General features: G+C 41.4%; 1 protein-coding gene across 1 annotated transcript in view; it reads left to right on the forward strand.

The window, feature by feature from the left end:
• Tspan7 (tetraspanin 7) overlaps positions 1 to 21,181 on the forward strand; it is a 102,329-nt gene that overhangs the window by 76,168 nt on the left and 4,980 nt on the right. The window contains exons 2-6 of the mRNA XM_021153134.1: positions 8,906 to 9,094; positions 11,754 to 11,828; positions 13,618 to 13,713; positions 15,038 to 15,193; positions 19,687 to 19,770. Coding sequence (XP_021008793.1) covers positions 8,906 to 9,094; positions 11,754 to 11,828; positions 13,618 to 13,713; positions 15,038 to 15,193; positions 19,687 to 19,770 — 600 coding nt within the window. The remainder of the gene's footprint in view (positions 1 to 8,905; positions 9,095 to 11,753; positions 11,829 to 13,617; positions 13,714 to 15,037; positions 15,194 to 19,686; positions 19,771 to 21,181) is intronic.

Consider the following 21,181-nt stretch of genomic DNA (forward strand, 5'->3'; position numbering starts at 1 on the left):
TTCTAGATCGTGTGTCATTAGTTGGGAGACATATCAGATTCCACTCTAGAACTTAGGGTGAATAGCTTTAATGCTACCCAACCTGTTACTTAGGATCGGAGACTCCTTGAAGGTAGGGTAGTTCTGCAAAGGAATTGCTTGCTTTCTATTATTTCAGCTATGCTGCCCTCTTTTTCTTCTTAGGGCTCAAAGCAGAGAACTGTAGTTTAAGATTTTTTTTGTTTTGTTTTCTTACTCAAATATACTTGATGAGAAACAGTACTCATGACACTGTATTTTTGTTTATATGTCAAACTAATCTGGATCTGCAGATTGATTATTCCATAGGTTTGCACCTGCTCCTTGTAATGTTTAAAATCTCTAGTCTAACCCCTACATATACAACAGGATATGTATTCCTTGACCTTGCTATTAAGGAATTGAAGTATGCATAGCTTGAAGTGGAATATATTTCCATTTTGGGGGGAGATGTATGTACCTGAAAGTAATGGATAACATTTTAAAATAAGTGGGTCAGAGTCCATACCTACAGATTTTAATTTTTAGTGTTGGCAGTCAAATTCTCAAGGTTGTTTCATGCTACATCAGTGCCAAGAATGGACCACACTGGCTTGTGAGTTCTTCTTGAAGGATGAAGAGAAAGAAAGTCCTAGAGATGAACTGAGGAATGCATTAAGGATTGAGGGTCCGAAGTTGTTATGTTTCTGTTTTCTCAGTTAGTTCTAAGTAACCTAGGATTAATTTCTTTGGCTTATCCAGCAGATTGGGCCAATTAAAACGCTGGAGACCTTGACATAGTGCCCAGCACTGGGTCCTAGTACTGGGTCCATTCTCTGGACTCCTGCCAATTAATTGCAGCTACTGTGGTAAATGAAAAAAAAAATTAGAGCTTCAACTTATTTTTCCATAGTGGGAAGGAACCATTCCCATGCTATCTTATTTAGTCCTCCCTGTGGTCCCTAAACAGACAATCGAGAAAGCATTCTGCTGGACTGGAAGCAAGTGAACAGGTTTAATTTTGTTGTTGTTGTTTTGTTTTGTTTTGTTTTTTGTGCTAATATAGCTGCATGAGTCACATGGGAATCAGGCCTCATATTTGACTTCCTTAATGTGGTGCTAGTGTAAATAGGATTCATGACTTCAGAACCTGCCTATCATCCAGCATTTAATAAGTACATACTAATAAGCATTTATTATCAACAGGATGGCTTATGCTGGAGGAATAAACCAACAAATAAGATCAAATCTTGCCCTTGTGGAGTTTAGATTCATTTTTGGATATAGACAAAGTGAGTACATCAAATAGTGTTCCAGATAAGTCCAGCAGTTTAAAACATTTTAAAAAGATTTATGCATGTATATGAGTGATCTATTTGCATGTATACCTGCACGAAAAAGAGGGCATCAGATCCCATTACAGATGGTTGTGAGCCACCGTGTGATTTCTGGGAATTGAACTCAGGACCTCTGGAAGAACAGCCAAATGCTCTCAACCTCTGAGCCATCTCTCCAGGCCCAAGTCCAGCAGTTTAAAAAAACCAACAGGACCATTACTGGAGGGAAGGCTTTAGTTTAAATTATGCTGTTAAAGAAGAACTCATTGAGTAAAAAGGAAGAAATTGGAGATCTCAAAAGTCTTCCAGGAGAAGTAGCAAATATGGAGAGAATGAATCAGAAAGTCAGTTAAGATTAGACCTATGAGAGACTAGAAAATAGGGGGAGAGCCACAAGAGATCAACAGGGTAAGCCCCTTCCTAGTCAGATAAGAACTTGAGGATATCATCCTGAGTTTAGTAACCCAGTCACAAAAGAACACACAAGGTATGCACTCACTGTAAGTAGATATTAGCCAAAACTCTCGGAATACCCAAGATACAACTCACAGACCATATGAAGCCCAAGAAGAAGGAAGACCAAAGTGTGGATGCTTCAGTGCTTCTTAGAAGAGTGAACAAAATACTCACAGGAGGAAATATGGCGACGTGTGGAACAGAGACTGAAGGAAAGGCCATCCAGAGACTGCCCCACCTGGGGATCCATCCCATATAGAGCCACCAAACCCAGACACTATTGTGGATGCCGGGAAGTGCTTGCTGACAGGAGCCTGATATGGCTGTTTCCTGAAAGGCTCTTCCAGAGCGTGACAAATACAGGGGTGGATGTTCACAACCATCTATTGAACTGAACACGGGGTCCCCAATGAAGGAGTTGGAGAAGGGACTGAAGGAACTGAGGGTATTTGCAACCTCATGAGGTGAAGCAACAGTGTCAACTGGCCAGACCTCCAGGAGCCCCCGGGAACTGAACCACCAACCAAAGAGTACACATGGAGTGACCCATGGCGCTGGCCACATATGTGGCAGAAGTTGGCCTTGTTGGACATCAGTGGGAGAAGAGGCCCTTGGGCCTGAGGGGGTCTGATGCCCCAGTGTAGGAAAATGCCAGGGCAGGAAGGCGGGAGTGGATGGGTGGGTAGGGGAGCACCCTCATGGAGGCAGAGGGAGGAGGAATGGGATAGGGGGTTCCTGAAGGGGAGACCTGGAAAGGGGAAATGTAAATAAAGAAAATATTCAATAAAATGGAAGGGGAAAAAGAATGTTGGCTCTTTTTCTAGGAGGTAAGACACCGTGCGAGTATCTTGAGCAGAGGAGTGGGATTGTTGGATGCAGGGTTCATTGGAGTCTCCCTTGCTGCTTTGCTGAGAAAGGAGTATGGGGACAAGGGTACGGTCTACCACCAGGGAGCGTGGGAGACTGCCAGTGGGGGTGGGGGTGGGGAGTGCTATATCACCTTTTTCTGAAATAATTTATTTGCAGTTTAATTGATTGTTGTTGTTTTCTGGTGTTTTGCTTTGTCTTGTTTTGTTTGCCAAGAGCGTTATTACTTTAGAGTCTCTTATTTCCATAATACTTTATCAGTACTAAATGCATGAACTGAGCCAGTACAATCTGTACATCACTTCACTGGTATATTTCCTGAGAAATGTACTGCAGGGTCTTTTTTCCACAGTGTGACTATCAGAGCAAAGATGTGTAAACTTTGTAAGTCCACATGTCACAGCAATATGATCTTGTGGGGTCACGGTGACATAGGTGGTTCTTTATTACCGAAGTGTTGTCATCCAGTGCAGGACTATGCATCTTACTCAGTGGTGTTATCACACGTGCATGCAGTGTGGACACGTCAGGGCTGAGGGCAACTTATTTCAGTCACCAGAGGGGTTGTATCTTCCTTATATTATTATCTCAGGAGAGAGTTAAGGGAAGACTATCTCACTGGTTTTTGTGTGTTGTTGTTGTTGTTGTTGTTGTTGTTTTCATGAGAATCTTGCTTGGAATCCCTCACATGGATTTTCTTTGTCTGGTATTAACCTCTTTTCATAGTTGATCCTTTTCTGAAAGTATGATCCCCAGCCCTAGGTCTGCTTTAAAGGAGATATAAAGTTCCCATCCCACATAGCTCCCCCTTCCACCACACTCCCAGAATATAAAGCCATAGAAAGTGTGGGAACTGAATGACTACTGTTTGGGTTCATCTATTTCCATATGTGTATATACGATATCTATTCAGATCTGTTTTTTATTTTTGTGACTTAGAGATGCTATGCAAAACACAATCTCCCTTTTGGAAATAATGAAAACCCAGAACAACAATGTGTTGAGTGACATAATCACGACATGCACACTACTCTGTCACAGATTGTTGATTAGATTCATATTCATATGGAATAATTGTTGAGATGAGTCGATTCAGGCTTATTCCCATCTGATAGCTCCTAAAGATGCAGCCCATGAAGGAAGCATTGCTAAGACATACATTGTATTTGTCAAACCCTCATTATGGGCCCCAGGGGGCCATTGTGCTATAAGCACCAGTGACTGATTTTTTTCAAAGTTGAAAATTTGGACTCAGAATCAAAGAAGCAGTGGTTTTGCTGAATGGCTATTAGGACAGAATGAATGACAGATTGTCTCGGAAATCAGACACAGGAAGTGGCTGAGACATTGGGTGCTACAAAGAAGCAAAGGGCTTTATTCTCTTTATTCTCCTTCACATGACTCTTAAGTCCCTGGTGTGTACACAGTAATACAGAATGGGATAAACATGTGGTTACAGAAATTTTCAATACACATTAAGATCATTGTAGCTCTTGATCATGCACTTGTTTGATGTGATCTTTAAAAAAAAAAAAATCTCTCTTGTTTTTTGCTTGTGTGGGATTTGAGCCACCAAGTTCTCAAAGGGCCAGTCCCATGAGCCAGGGCAGTGCTTTCTCCCACAAGTCTTCCTTCAGTGGTGGTTGGCTCCCTTCCAATGGCAGTCAGCCTTTTAGCACTGCTGGTAGTCATGCGGCCTCTTTGTGAATTAAACTGCACCAGCCGAGTTTTAAAAACAAGTGTGATTAACCTTGGAGCTTTGTGAGAGAGCTGTAGCATGGAGGGAATTCCCCCAACATTAAGTGTCTCCCACTCTTAACTACTACAGCTGGTCCCGGTTTCTAAGTACATAAAATCTCTTCATAAGTGGCTTTGCTATCTCCAATTACTAGTTCACCTGGATGATTGCTATTTCTGTATCTAGGTCATAAGGAAGCCAGAGGTGTGAGTGCCTTCTGAATAGTCTTATGCTCTGCTATGCTCATTCCATGCTTTCAAGGCTTTCTGGACAGTTGAAAAGGAGCAATACACTCTCTCTGAGTGGGAGTCAAAGCCCTAGAACCTGTTTTCAACTTTTGCAAGTACAGAACAGTGCTTCTTAATAAAAATAAGAACCATGCTGTACAGCTACCCTTGCCATCCCTCTCGGGTGCTTTCAGTTCACTCCTCCAAGTTAAATGCAAAGTTAGGTTAGTGAAGGTCCTTAGCAAATGAAGTTAGCAACCTAGAAAATAGTTGGCTTGGTCTTGACTTTCCTTTTCCTTTTCCTTTTTCAGAAAATAGATTTCTTTTCTCACATAATATATCCTGATTACAATTTCCCCTCCCTTTGCTCCTCCCATTTCTTCCCCATCTTCCTTCCCATCCAGATCTGCCCTCTCTCTATTTCTCATTAAAAACAATGAGGCTTCTAAAGGAATAGAATAATAAAATAGAAATTAACACATTGGGATAACACAAAACAAACAGAAGGAAAGGGGCCCAAGAGGAAGTACAGATTTTTCTACCTCCTGATCTCACTGGAGAAGGAATCGAAGCCAAGAAAGCTTTGGTGATCTGCCAAAGCCCACACAACTAAAAGAAACTGCAAGCCCTATCTCCTAACCCTCAAGTCTGGAACTCCAGCATCCATCCCCCCCTTTAAATACACCGGGTTCCTTTGCCTTGCCTATCCTCGACTGGGTTCCCAAGCCCACTAGAAACCCCTTTATACATTCAAATTCTTAGTCCATTTTGCTGTACTGGCTACAGAGGTAAATAACTAATAATAAAAAAAAATGTAAATGTAATGGGCATGTACTATTACTTCTCAGAGTTTAAAGAAAAAACATAAGATTACAGAGGCTTCTGATTTCTCTGCCAGTCTGACTCCTTTCGGTACTCTCTAGAACGATGTCCCCGATGCTTCAGAAAACATCCCTCTCTAGTCTCCCTTCAGCAAGCACATTCACCTACGAATTAAGGACAGGGATACTCTCTTGCCTACTTTTCCTCTTAAATCTTGCACCCGAGGGATCTATATTTTAACTATTGATAATTGCCATAGACTTTCTGCATCATACATTTTGTCTCTGAGTTCCAGAGGCATGGGAGTGGAAGGCACTAGTCTACAGTCCCTCTGTGTGTAGTCATCAAGAACAAATGAACCTGTGAAGCTCTGGAATGCTTGAGCAGTGGATTCCTCATGCAAATGTGAACTGGCTGTGATTCCCTCCTACTGTCTCTTTGGTGATTCTTTTTTATCAGTGCTTAGACACAGTGCCTTCTATCTCGTAGAGCTTCTTAGGACAGGTCTCTTAGCTGTACCTTATACCTCTATGACTTCATTTCCCACCGTTGCCCTCTAAGATATCATTTAGTTGTTAATATGCTAAACTCGTATCATCATTGAAATGATTGGGTGTGTTCATTTAGAAGGTGGAGCTCCCAGGCTAGGTGTTAGGGAGTTTGAGTAATGATGGAGACTTTGCCCTCTCATATGCGAATCTGGCATACCATGTGTGCAGCTTTAGCAGGTTGGTCAGATCTATGGTCTGTGCTCTAACAAAGGAAGAAGGAATCACATGGCTCTGGATGCCTGAGAAAAATCAGGAGGGTGCAGGGTTGGCAAGGAGCCTACCCAATGTTACCTGGAATGACCTGATAAGAACAAAGAGGATCACTTATGTCTACTCCCCACTCCCCAAATATTCAGTTTATGGTTAAAAATGCCGCCTGGCGAGTCTCTTCCAGGAGCCTTTGGGAACACTGTGGCATATGGCCAAACTTCTCCAGGACTTTCTTTCATTGAAAATTTAAAGCAACATATGCTAGTTTTTTCAAAGCTTTTCTCAGTCTAATCTAATGTTTGGGGTTTTTTTTTCTCCTGTACTAAATATTGAACTTAGAATCTCATTCATGCTGGGCTGTGTGACTGAGCTAACCTCCCCAGCACCAATATACCTCTGCTAGTGCTGCTACTATGATAGTTTTATTTGGCCTTGGTTCAGAGCCTGTATTAGTAGCAGCTGGTGGGATCCTGTTCCTAAGTTTAAGCTGTGCCCAAACTGTACTGGAAAGTTAAGACCTAGCTCTGAAATGTCCTTAGTCCCAATCGCATTCTCTATCTCTGTCTGTCTGTCTGTCTGTCTGTCTGTCTTTCTCTTTCTCTCTCTCTCTATATATATATCTGTCTCTGAGTGTGTGTGTGTGTGTGTGCAGTGCCAAATGTCAACTGTCATATGTATCATATGTACAGCCTTGCCCTTGCTGTTGAACATCTTAGAATGGAATTCTTTGTAGCTAATTTAAGGGTAGAAAGTTGATGCTGAGCATCTTCTTTTACCAATATGGTCTGTTTTCACCCCTGGTAACATGAGACTTGATTCTAGTGGGTAAAGATACTGCCAGATTTCTATTTGGCAAAGGAAACTGTTCAGAGAATGTGCTTTTTTACAAATGACCACCAGGTGTCAGCAGAGGATGTGAAACTTTTGGCAACATCTGCATTATTGGATTTAATTCACTGAAACCATTCATTCCCATCGACAGGAAGCCTCTGCTGGGCCCCTTCTCCTCACAATTAGCATCAAATGCTTTCTCCTCAAGTCTGCATCATTTCTTCACCCTTTTCTCGTCTAATACTTAAGTCTGGCATGCACAGTGGTAGGTTTTGTTCTACAAAACAAGCTATTGAGGCAAGACAGGGGAGTTACCATTACAAAGTTCATGTGTTTTACTAAAGTTCATAAAGAGATTAATTATGCAGCACAAAATGTTAAGGCTGCCTTATGCCTATGCCTTTTCCTTCAAAAAGCAATTTACCATGTGTGTGTGTATCTGTGTGTGTCTGTGTGTCTGTGTGTCTGTGTGTTGCTGTTTTCCTCTAGCTTCTCATCTTGCCTCTTCATTTGGATAGACTGAGCAGAAACCGGAGACCTTTAGCACAGAGCATTGAGCTTTAGGCGGGGACAGCACTTAACTTCCTGAGTAGAACTCGGAAAGCACGTAAGCCTCGGGTCCTAAAGGTAGCAATTTGAAAACGGTTACTTTTGAATATGTCATCAAGCTCTAAATGAATCAAAGGATATATAGCAACTGTGGGATGGTGGGGGACACAAGCCAGCATATGGCTTCACCAGCCACAATTGCTGAGGCCTGGGATCTTCAGGCAATTGGAGAGTAAGGCCTAATACATAGCACTGAATGCACTACCTTAGGTAAGGGGCTGATAAATGCATGGGGCTAGAGTTTAAACATGTTATAAAGATTTTAATTGGAATGATTAATGATATTTGACAAATAGCATTACAAACAATTCCAAGAAATGTTCAGACTCTTCTGTTGCTTTACAATGAATAAGGTATTATAAGGTGGCACCTCAATGGGGATTCAAAACTGTCTAGAATATTTTCTTTATAGAGATTTCGATGATAACGGGCAAGAAGAATATCCTTGTTCTTAAAGTGTTGTAAAAGATGGCCATAAAACCTATTCTACCCTCACATGCCGTTGATGAAAGGAGCCAGCATTCTCTCTGAAGTCATGCCTCATTCAGTGTTGGATAGACGCACATTGGAGGAATGCCTCTCCAAAGTGTCTTATGATGTTCTTTAAGCAGCTTTTTTAAAAATGTCCTTTATTGACTGGATTTCCAATTAATATAAAAACTATGTATAGGATATATAAGGGGAAGCTATAATTTGCATACTATCAATGTGCATTTACTGTGTGACAGTCTTAGCTAATGATCTCTGACATTTCTTGCCATTGAGGACAAAGCCTTCAGCAAATACACCTTGCTGGTGGAAGCTTGAATCTTAATGACCACATTGCTCTGTGTCTGTGATGGTTTGAATGAAAATGGCCCCCACAGGCCCATATATTTGAATGCTAAGTGTGTACTTCCTCTCTTGGTGAACCTGTTTGAGAAGGATTAGGAGGTGTGGCCTTGTTGGAGGAGGTGTGTCATTGGGTGTAGGCTTTGAGGTTTCAAAATACCATGCCATTCCCAATTAGTTAGTTCTCCCTCTTTGCCTATACTTGTGGATCAGGATGTAGGCTCTCAGCTTCTGCTACAGTACTGTACCTGCTCCCATGCTCCCCACCTTGATGGACATGTACTCCCTCTGGAACTGCAAGCCCCCAATAAACTCTTTTGTTATAAGTTGCCTTGGCCGTGGTCTCTCTTCACAGCAATCGAGGAGGAACTAAGACAATGTCTTTTGGCAATAGCTTCATGTTTCATGTTCTCTTCTCTCCTTTTGCAGATCACTGGGGTGATCCTGTTGGCTGTTGGAGTCTGGGGAAAGCTGACTTTGGGAACCTATATCTCCCTTATTGCTGAGAACTCCACAAATGCTCCCTATGTGCTCATTGGAACCGGCACCACCATTGTGGTTTTTGGCCTCTTTGGATGCTTTGCTACGTGCCGTGGTAGTCCATGGATGCTGAAACTGGTGAGTGCAACTCAGCATGATGTGATGTGCTTTCTTGGTTATTTTTATAAAACAATAAATTCATGCAGCAGTTAAGTAGCCCTTCTTGAAGCCCCACACACACACAAAAAAAGACTTTAATATTCATTGATTTTAATTTTACACTAGACTCTTAACTAATCCAGCCTTTAAACCTCCCAGTGGGAAAAACTACCCCAAACACAGCCTGGCACAGTAAACGTAGTCCCAGCTTCCTGAGGTAAATTGGCAAAGCACTGGCCATTGATTCCAATGAACGATTAATGTCTTCTTGGCAAGATGCCTTGTGCCAGTCTCAAACTGACTTAGAAATCCCTTGTGGGATGTGATGTGCAGCTTCAGCGGGCAAGGGATCATCCTGAACATGAACAGCCTTCCACGTCCAAGATCCCACTGGAGTAGACCTCTCTTTCTCCTTGAATCTTGTCATGCAAGGAGGTGTGCGCATGCTTTTCTCTCCATTTGTACTATGTGGCCCTGTGCTGTGGGAGTTGAACTAAGCCAGAAGCTCTCTCTCAAAGGGCTGATGCAATGACAATTAGCTTCCAGGGCCACAGCAGAGGCCTATGTCTAATAGTGCAGACAGAGCAATAATACATCCCTAAATGTAAGGGCAGGCTGCTGACAGACCCTTACGGCGGTTTTAACTACCGTTAGAATCTTACGGTACTCCTTTAGCTTTAACCTTAATAACTGAAACAATCATCAACAATAACAATTGATCCTATAGGGAGGCCCAAAGATGACTGACCACAGAGTTAAATGTCCATTTTTCCACTTGCCTTCTGATAGTTCTCTTTCCACCTAACTTTCTGGTGGATTGTAGTGTTGGTCTGAGCCTCTCCACAGAGTAGTGCCTGCTTCTGATCATATTTTGAATGAACTATACAAAGAAATTATGTAAATTGCATATAATTACCTCATGCTTAATATTTTACTGGTTGTATGCTTATATAGAATTTCATTAATATTTAGATAAATGGATATTTTAACCCAAAGCTTTCTTCTTTTAGCATATGTGTCAGTAAGAATTTTTTATGATCCCATACAAATTTATGTACTTATAAGCCATATGTATATATTATAGCTAAGCTCTGTGGTGTTGTGTAGTCCACCCACAGCATCATTTAGGGTCCTTGCAAACATTCAAAATGGCCCTCTTTTGAGACACAAAGAAGAAGGTGATAATATATATGACATGTTGGTAAGGAGTTAATTCCTCTTCCCTTTTTCTGTTTTTCAAAGTCAGAAAAATAGCAAAGCCTTCATAACTCATAAGTGCTATGTAATGTCCTTGAACTCAGATATTTGCATGCATGTGTACAGAAAGACAGTGACAGACACAATCTTTCGAATTGAGAAGTGCAGGGAAGATGGGATGAGAAACACGGGGATGATTGTTAGTAGTCTTGGTCACTTGCTTTGTTAGAGGTTATAAATTCAATGAATTGCCCAGCCCAGAGGCAAGGATCCCCACATGAACTGGTTGAGGGGATCACGTTCAGAGCTAGCCAGCAAAGTGAAGAAGTATGTCATGCTATATAGACCCTGGCCTTTGACACAAGATGACAGACAGGCTGCACTTCCAAGTAAAATGGGTCTGTAGTCATTTACTGTGAGATGTGGCTAAAAAAAAGAAAAATAGAGAAGTTTGCCCAATGCACAGCTCCGCATCCCAGCCATACTCATACATACAAAGGAGTAATGTATATACATGTGCTTGGGCCCTTATGCTTTCTAAAGCAGAACCACTACTGGCTAAAATTGGAAATAGGAAGACCTGTGGCCAGAAGCAAAGAAGTTTTTCTGATAATTGCAACAATTGCAAAATAGAACAGTCAAAGCTGGGGCAGCAGCTTAGTGCGGTAGTACTGAAGGCCTTGGGTTCTATGCCTGGCATTAAAAAGAGGGTAAAAAGAAGATTTAATTTTCAGGTTCTAGCTCACTGTTAAAAAGATGGTTGCAAGGCCTCCTAGACAAGGCCAAACAATGTCCTGTGAGAACTCCAGAGCAAATATTTTTTTCTAGCTTAAGTATTTTCATATTAAAAGTAAAACAACACTTTGGAGCACATGACCCTTTCATGTTTCTCCTGATTGATCTAAGCTGATGGACACAGTGTCAGTTGAGGTCTCCTCAGCATCCATACCCCAAGATATTTGTACATCTTAAAATGACAAGTTTCTATATTGCTACTTCTATGAAATTCTAACAAGGGTATTTACATTTCTGAATTTGCTCTAGTAATAATAAGGACTTACCTAATTGCCCCTAGCAGAAAGATACTCTAAAAATGCCCTCTCAGCTATGTGTCTGTCTGTCTGTCTGTCTGTCTGTCTGTCTGTCTGTCTATCTGTCTCTCTTCCCCTCTCTTTTTCCCTCTCTATCCATGTGTCTGTGTCTGTCTGTGTGGAGCTATGTATACATGAGCACAGGTGCCCACAGTGGCCAGAGGCATTGGATGCCCTTGGAGACAAAATAATGGGCATTTGTGAGCCAACTGATGTTGGTGCTGTGAAGTGAACTTGGGTCCTCTACAAGAGCAGTCTGTGCGCTGAACTCTTGAGCAATCTTCCCAGCCCTGAAAAGCCCTCCCCTTAATCCTGCCTTGTGACTTTATCCTCATTCACTTCGTTTGTAGTATGCCATGTTCCTGTCCCTGGTGTTCCTGGCTGAGCTTGTTGCTGGCATTTCTGGATTTGTGTTTCGTCATGAGGTGAGTATGCTCAGGGTGGAAAGACTCAGAGTCTATGTTTTAGAGGCGTTTTGGAAACGAATGGCTTGTGTAAAGGGTGCATGCAGGCTAGGCAGGAACTTCCCCCAAATTTTATACACCCTTCAGTGTTGACCCTCACTTGAGTTTTCTCTGTAGCTCTTTCATAAAATGACTTCTAATATGGATTAGATACTCCTTTGTAAGTAGCTTTTTCCACAAAGCATTGCGTGCTATTATAAGATTTCTGACACTAGAGGCAAGCTGAGCTAATTGTCTTGCTTGTAAATCCACTTACAAAGAACAAGAATAGATAGGTGTGTGGCGATGGAACCAGAACACCATAGACAGTGAGTGCACTGAGGGGGTTGGCTGTGGCTCTTGAATGCCCGGCAGTACATCTCAGGCTCTTTGTTTTTATCCTGCTGAGCTATCTTCTCTGGGAGCTTGGCTTATGGATGATCCATTCCTTTCCCCATTACCCTGATTTTGACTGTAGGTAGTGTTCAAAATGCCAATGCTAACTTCCAGAACCTGTTGCTCATGGATGCTGCCTCTAGGTAGATTACCCATTCTTACAGTGAGCTGGAGAGAAATCAGGTGAAGTAGGTGGTAGCCTCAACAGCCCTGCTGGAGGGCATCAGTGTAAGTGTGAAAACCAGAAGTCCTATTCTCCCTTTCATTATATTCATTAGGGATTGCAGTCTCACCCTGATTACAAAATAAAGGTTGACTTTGGTCAAGTTGTGAAATTCACTGGGTAACAGTAAGTCACATTGATACCATTTACTTGGACCGATGTTGTAAAGAAGCCTGGATTGCCTTTAGGGCAGCCACAATCTTGTTTCTTAAGCCTGTGTCCTTGGGGTAACACAAGCCGTATTCTATATACAACACCCCACCCTGAGAATTTAAGAGTGAACTGAGGTACAGAGTTGGCTGTGGTAGGCACTTTGGCTTGTAGCTGTCCAACGGACATTACTTTCAGAATTTAGTCAGGAAAATCCCTGCTTGGAAGAGTTACCATATTTAGCTTGGAGCTTGCCACCAGATAATTATTGCCACTTTCTGTTCTCCTAATCCCAAGGCATTGCATCAATCAGGCCTTAGTTTTACCATAAGTGACATGGCCTAGTTGTATACCTAACACCTCACTTACCCCATATTTCAAAGGGATGGGACTTGAAAATGAGCCCAAGGGCAAATATGTTCATTGACAAGGAGAAAGGGTTTCATTAACTTTTTACTAACAAGAAAGCCCTTGTCCTTTAGCCTCTTTCATTTTGGCCTCAGTAATTAGAGTTAAGTGAAAGATGACTTTTGTTCCACTCCTGCATGGTGGAAAAAAGGTCAGTTTGGGGCCAATACCTTAATCTTCACATCACGCTGGTGTCTGGCCTGTTACCATTCTGTCTGCATAAGTCAAAGAATGGTATAGAAAGGAAGTCTGCCATGAATCAATTAAAAGAAAAATAACTAGAAAATTCATGCCTGATGATTGGCCAGTTGGTCACCTTTATAACACTTTTAAAACTTACCTAGCCACTTCAGTGAGCCATCTGACAGGACTGGTTCCCTCTAAATTGGTGGTTTAAACCAACTTTGTCTTTAAATTCCTCAGCTAGTTAAACCTTTGGTGAATTTTCTGAGCTCCTTTGTCTCAGAGAATAGGCTTTCCCTGCCTAGTCAATTGAGAAAATTTCAGAAGAGATGGTGCTGGGAGACTGAGAGGAACCTGAGTCAGATTAGGACACAATGGACTTGATATACATTCCCCCTTTATCTTCTGAAGATCAAGGACACCTTCCTGAGGACTTACACGGATGCCATGCAGAACTACAATGGCAATGATGAGAGGAGCCGTGCTGTGGACCATGTGCAGCGCAGCGTAAGTTTCAGGGAGAGATATGGGTATGGAGCCTGTCTGTACAGTTCTGGGCTTAATCCTCTACGCTTGGTGGGTAGGTGGGGTAGGCCAGTTGCGTATACTGGTGATTCTCATTCTCGAGTGCTTAGTCCAGTTCTGTTTTCAAGAGTTGAATCTAAGCGTTTGCCTAGGCTTTGATTTTTCTAGAAAGTTAGCATCAAGAAGGCACATGCTCCAATGTGTCTTGTATTGGTAAGACTGTTGAACCTGTCACCAATACCCCATTTGTCCTTAAAAGCTGAACCGTTGGAAAGGAGGTAGGTAGGTAGTGGGTATGTGTTGATCTAGTAACAGCTGATTCCTGAAGGAGTGAGATGAGCAGCATCTACTTGGGGCCGTGTACTAAAAGTGTAACTGGACCAAAAGGAAACTGAGAATCTGCCAGGTAGAGTCTGCAAAGGGGAGTATGATGTAATTATATTTAAACTTCATACAATTTTTAAAAATTAAAACCATAATATTTTCCATTTTATTTTGGTGACATTTCAGACTTTTTGGAAACTCAAAAAGTATACACTCAGGTTTTACCAACCAGTAACATTTTTTTTTGTCGCATTTGCTTTCATATTCTCTATATGAGATATCAGAAAACTTTTATAAAGGGGACAAATAGAAAATATTTTAGGCTATGGGGATGGTCTTATACTCTGTGTCACAATCAACTGTGCCACCATAGCACAAAAGGAGCCATGGACAATAGGCAATACATAAACAAATGGCATGATCAGTTCTCAAAACACATGTATAAAACCTGGCAGGTGGTAGGCTGTAGTTTACCAATACCAGCTTTCCATCCCACATAGAAAGTATTTCCTCTAAGCTATTTATTTACTTATTATTGTAGGTCCAGTGGAGAACATTTAGAAACCATTCATTGCCTATCAGTATTCTGGGTGTAATTACCATGTGCATCTGCATGTTTAATAGCACTCTTATATGATTGCGATATTAAGCAAGGTCAGAGACATATTACTCTACTTGTGGAGGTAGTAAGAAAGGCAGTGTAATGTGACCTCATCTTCCTTCTCAGAGTTCAAATGGGCACCAAAGATGATTGATAGTAGAGCTTAAGTTGATTTTTCCACACCAAAGGTATATGCTACACTGGGAGCCTGGCTGATGTACAACCCCGACTGTCCTCCTGTATCTGCCTTCTGAGTGCTAGGATTAAAGTGCCACCACTACTCAGCTTGATGTTTTTCTCATAGAAGCTTCAGAGCAAGAAGTGAGGAGGTCCCAGCTTCTGCTCAAGCACTCTTGGATTCTTTTCTTTTCTTGTTAACAGCTGAGCTGCTGTGGCGTGCAGAACTACACCAACTGGAGCAGCAGCCCCTACTTCCTGGACCATGGCATCCCCCCCAGTTGCTGCATGAACGAAACTGATTGCAATCCCCTGGATCTGCACAATCTGACTGTGGCGGCCACCAAAGTTAACCAGAAGGTACTTCTTCCTCCCAGCCCTCATGGGACAGGCGGGCGGGCTGTGTTTGGGAGGATTTTATTACTTTTGTGAAATTAAGACAAATAGATTAGAAAACGTGTCTCAGAGGGAGTTGAGCTTCTTCGTTTGTGGTGTTTGCTCGCCTAGGAGAAGCCCTTGAGGCTGCTCACTTCTGAAGGAGGAAGCTCTGCCTCCAGTTGGTCTCTTGTGGCTCTCCCACAGCAAGCCTCCACCAGGCACAGATATGTAGGTTTAGCAAATGGTTCCTGTTAACCCCGATGCCTGTGTCAGACAGAGAGTGCTTTCTTTTTTTTTTTTCTTTCTGGCGCCTTTCTTCTACTTAATATACCATCGAAACATAAAATTATTCACAGCTGGGTGCCAGTCTTTGGCAGGAAGAAGGGAGTAGAGTTGACAGACAGCATCTGCTTCTGCTAGGAAGGTGGCCTTTATTTTAGGGAGTTCACTGGTGTAGGGAAAGAAATGAACAACTCCAATTCAACTCACTGTCAACATCCGGATTCCAAAAAAGAGAGCAGGAAAACAAAATAAAACAAAACAACAAAAACTGATGGTGGAAGGAGATATAGACATCAGTTCATAGGGAGAAAAGGAGAATGAACTTCCAGTAGTCAAAGAGAAGGGAAAGCAATCCTGAATTATACTTTACAGAGAATACAATGAAGACATGTTACAGCTGTGTGCTACAGCTGTGCGTGGAGGCTATCAACATTCTTCAACATTTAAAGAAATGCCCTATATAAACCATGATTTGAGAAACAAAGGAGGAGAATATGCTATTGACTTTGTCTTTAGCTCTCTAGATATGGGGCAAATTTTATTCTCTTACCAAGGAAACATTCTATTCTAGTCTATTCTTCCAATATCTTCCCGGTTCTGTGTTATATGGACCATGTACTGAATAATTCATAGAGAGATGATAGCTGTTCTCTCAAGATTAGAATTCTATAAGGCCATTTATGTATTTTACCCATTTTATATTGGGACCTGCAACAGTGAGTGTTTTGTTACATGTGGCTGGTAAATGCAGCAGCCATCCAATTTTGGTTAAAAAAAAAAAAACTTTTTTCACATAAACATTCTCTTTTAGGAAATTTAAGGACCCAGAAATCTAAATTCAGAGACTAGAGACAGTTTAAATTCTGAACCAGGCATTTGTTGATTGGAGGATCTTGTTGAAGTTACTTAACCTTTCTCAGGATTTTTTCTCATATGTAAAATATAGATAATGGTAGTACTTGATCTTTAGAATTAATATGAGGGGGGGCTAGAGAGATGGCTCAGTGGTTAAAAGCACTGACCGCTCTTCCAAAATGTTCAATTCACAGCACCCACATAATGGCTCACAATCATCTGTAATAGGATCAGATTCTCTCTTCTGGGTGTGTGTGAAGACAGATTGCACATATACATAAAAATAAATTAACTAAAAAATTAATATGAGGATGAATGAAATAAATTACCTAAAACATAATGTCAGGCACATACCACAAACACTATGAGTATTAACTGTGATGCCAGGCAGTGGTGGCACACGCCTTTAATCCCCAGAGGCAGGTGGATCTCTGAGTTTGAGGCCAGCCTGGTCTACAGAGTGAGTTCCAGGACAGCCAGGGCTACACAGAGAATCCCTGTCTCAAACAAACAAAAAAAAAAAACCTGTGATGCGAATATGACCTCAGCAGGGTTCCTAGAAATGATGCAGCACATCCTTATAGGGAATAGCTTCTGTTTGGGGGCCAGAGAGATGGCTCAGGGGTGAAGAGAGCTTGTTCCTCTGGTGCAGAACAGGAATTCAGTTCCCAACACTGAGGCTGTCAAGCTCATAATTGCCTCTAACTCCAGCTCCAGGGAATCTTACACCCTCTTAAGGACTCCACAGAAACAGTTGAATACCCACAGACAAGCACACACACACACACACACACACACACATGTGTGTGTGTTGTGATCATTTGTTGTTTTGAACCCTACCCTGTGAAAGATGAAGTTTGGCTTTTACTCAGTAACCTGAGGAACCTGCATTATACAGATTTGGACTGGAGAGTAGGTAGGAGGAAGTGGGAACCGTTACACAGGGGATTGATTGTTTGGTTTGGGGCATAGGATTTATTTTTCTTTTGGTGGCGAGATGATGAAGTACCTGCAGGTTCATTTAGCTGATTGCACTGGCTGAGCCCCTACCATAGGAATTTCTTGCCCAGTTTCTAAGAACAGAGGTAGAACTACTGGCCCTGGTTGGCAGCTACAGAGATGCCTTTGGTACCTTTCTGGAACTTGTCTTCTCCTCCAAATAGTCAAAGGCTGCCACTTGCAGACACCCTTCCATTGGTGGCTGTTGACTTAGACGCACCAAGAGGGTGACGAAGTTAACCACTCTGTTTCTCAGTGTGTCCTAGGAGACCTAGCAGGTCTCTAGATTTATCTCATGCTTGACAACCAGGTTCTCATGTTAGGAAATTGAGAGAGATGATTGTGGGTAGATAAGATCATGCCTTAGTACACGACTTTAGGGTGAATGCAAATATGACCCATAGTTGTACCAAAGCAATTCTTGTATCTGTAGAGAAGTGTGGGAACGTGGAGAGTTAGAGTGTAGGGCTGAATGATGAATAAGAGAGCAAATAAATTCAGGGATGGAAAAGATTTTTTTAAATCATCCTCATCTTCTCCTTTTGGTTCACTCTGTTACTGATAGGATGCATTCATTTCATTTCTCATTTGTAGTAAATCTAGCCAAGTCTTCTTTACGGAAGAGTAGTTACACTTTTCAAGCTTTAATGCACAGATGAAATACCTGGAGGGCTTGGTAAAGTGCATTCAAATTCACCAAAAAGAAATCTAAAAGGAATATTCCAAGCACATGGCAGGTGCTGGTTCCTCATGTCTAGGGTAGAACCTCCAGTTTGGCCTTTCTCATAAGTTCTGTGCTGCCCATTCAAGAACAACACACTGTGTAGCAGGGAGAACTGTTTCTGCCACTGTTGAACAGGCCATTACTTATGTTTGTTTTCTCCTCCTGGTTGACATGAGTATATCAAAAATAAAGTTACTCTAAAAATGTCCAAAACTGGTGCTGAGATGTGGTTCGGTGATAGAAGGCTTCCCTAGTACGCGTGAAGCCCTGTGTTCCAGGCCTCTCATGGGAGAAACACAAGCAAAACTCCTCCCCCTAAAACTGTAGCACTCATACTTATAGAAACACATACTTGCTTTGAGTGCAGAATTAAAGTCACAATGAGAGCAAGCAGAAAAATCTCAGCCAGCTACTTCCCTGTTGCTTCTCTCTGTTGGGATTCTCAGGCTTGTGTTTTTATATGCTGGGTCAATGTAATGCTGAAGATTTGAAGCTCATTCTTCCATTTGGCCATCACTGTGGGGGAAAGGGCTGTGATGATGGCCAGCTTGGAGAAGCACCATTCGGGAAAGTGTTTGAATAACTGCTTGTCTTCGTGCCTATTGAAGTCTTCCTAACCCACTTGTTGCTCTCCTGCTACCTGTTTGGGAAGAACTACTATGTATCATATCCTTAGTAAAAGTGAGATCAGCAGGCTTCTACTGGAAAGAATCAAATCATACAAGTCCCCCATGAGCCAGCGTGCACTTACCTTCATATTTACATCAGATAGGAAGGAGTATGGCTTGTAAATTGCGTTGAAGCCATGTTACAGCACTGCTCCAAGTTCATCTTCTCTCTGTAAAGATACTGTGAAGATGAAGATGATTTAGAGCCAAGAATATTAGTAGAATTTTCATACACTATGAACTTTGTTAAACAAAATAGGAATTTAAAAATGAAAGACAATGAGAGTACTTGTTGTGGTGGTTCAGATGTTATTATGACTTAGAATGACTGTCTAGATAATCAAGAACTACTTTGATTCTGTCCTTTAAATGTCCTCTCTCTCTCTCTCTCTCTCTCTCTCTCTCTCTCTCTCTCTCTCTCTCTCTCTCTCTCTCTTTCTTAATTTTTATATTCCAGTCAGAGTCCTTCACTGGAAAAGGCCATGTATTCTTTGCTGAATAAGTCAACTCAGAAATAGGTTGATTTGGTTAGTTTCATGTAAATGTACATTTAAACACACACACACACGCACACACATGCATACACACATGCACACACTCACACTTCTAGTCCTACCATTTGATCTAAAAGTAAGGGATTTTCTAGTAACAGCAGCTTTTGCCTTTCTTTGTGTTGTGGGAGATACAAAAGAAATAGGTGTTTCCTTCCTGAACTAGGTTGATAAAATATAGTCTACCTCCACAACATGTTAATTTTAATGTTAATATATATTAACTACAATATTAGGAAAATATGTATTAATTATAATATTAGGAAAAGTGTCCTATGTGGGTTCATCGTACTATCCTCTATACTTTTTTGTGTGTTTGAATTCTTTGGTTTGAGGGATGGTTGGTTGGTTGGTTGGTTGGTTGGTGGGTTTGACTTACCGATATTTTGTTTTTAGGGCTGTTATGATCTGGTGACCAGTTTTATGGAGACTAACATGGGGATCATTGCTGGAGTGGCATTTGGAATTGCGTTCTCCCAGGTACTCAAATGATTATGCCGAGTCTAGCCTCGCCCAGCCTCCCACCCTGGTTTGCCTCCCTAGCCTCCAGTGTCCAGTTTATCTTTCTGTGCTCTGGGGAAGGTGGATAGATGAAGGCGAGGATTCTTGCTCCTTAGGCCTTAGGTCATCTGTTTATTGATTTTTCTTTTTCAACTTAAATGAAGTTTCTCTGTCAAGGGAATAGCAGTTACAGTTTAACTAATGACTACCTCGGGTAAAGCATCTTGCTTCTTCACAGGTCAAATGGGGGGTGTGCAGAAGAAGGTGCTGGCTTTATTGGGACTTAAACAACTCTAAACATCAACTGACTGGTCTAGATGTGAAGGAGGCTCTATCCTGGTTGATCTCTCTCTCTCTCTCTCTCTCTCTCTCTCTCTCTCTCTCTCTCTGTGTGTGTGTGTGTGTGTGTGTTCTTTCTTAGTTTCTTTGGATTATGCATGACATTAACAGTCTTCATCTTGTGAACATTACTTTAATCTTTAGATTTGAATATCCCATTTCTGAAGAGGAAACTTAATTATTTGTGTATTCAATTGTCCATCTCTTCATCTCTATTCACCTTTTACAAACCATTGGGATATATAATTAGGCCAGTTAAGTAAGCTAAAGATATTAACGGATACAACACATTTAAACTAAATCTAAAATTTAGCCTGCCTATTGCCAGTAAGGTTCTGTTTTACAGGCTTCTTGATCTGTGGAGCAAATGGTATATCCTTGTTATAATAGTCTACAAGTGTAAGAACTGACATGTATACTTAGCAGCTTAATAAAAATTTTAGGTTTAACTTAGTTTTTGTTTTCAGACTAACAGATCATTTTTTCATAGAAAGCCCAGTTGATATGTTAGTAATGGCTCCAATGTTCCATTTCTATAGAGACCATCTCAAAGTCTAACTCTCTCCCTCCCCATCTGTTGTTCTGCTCAGCAATGCAAATGTAGTTTTTCTGTGTTCTAACTTGTTTCTGAGGTGTTTTCATTGAAATATGAACTTCAAAGAAAAGTGACTAAATTATAATTTTGTAGTTTAGTAGGTTATTATTTATGTGGTCCTTGCTTAGATCAGGGGATAGATTCTTAACTTGATAGTGTGTGTCTCTGTCAAGCAGGATTTAGTATTAAAGATGGTGAAATACTTTTCTTCCATGTAATTATCAAAACTTGTGTGACATGGCATCTCCCAAGAGCATGTGAAGTCAATCACTGTGAGTATGTCTTGTGTTTCAGTTTTAAAATTCTCCTTAAACAGACTTCATTGCTTTCTCCCTCATGGACTGAATTAACACCCCCTACACACACACACACACACACACACACACACACACACACACACACACACACACATGCCAACACAGACAAACTCTAATCGGATCACAAGCAGGGCAATTA

Source organism: Mus caroli, chromosome X (assembly GCF_900094665.2).
Source record: "Mus caroli chromosome X, CAROLI_EIJ_v1.1, whole genome shotgun sequence".
NCBI lineage: Eukaryota > Metazoa > Chordata > Mammalia > Rodentia > Muridae > Mus > Mus caroli.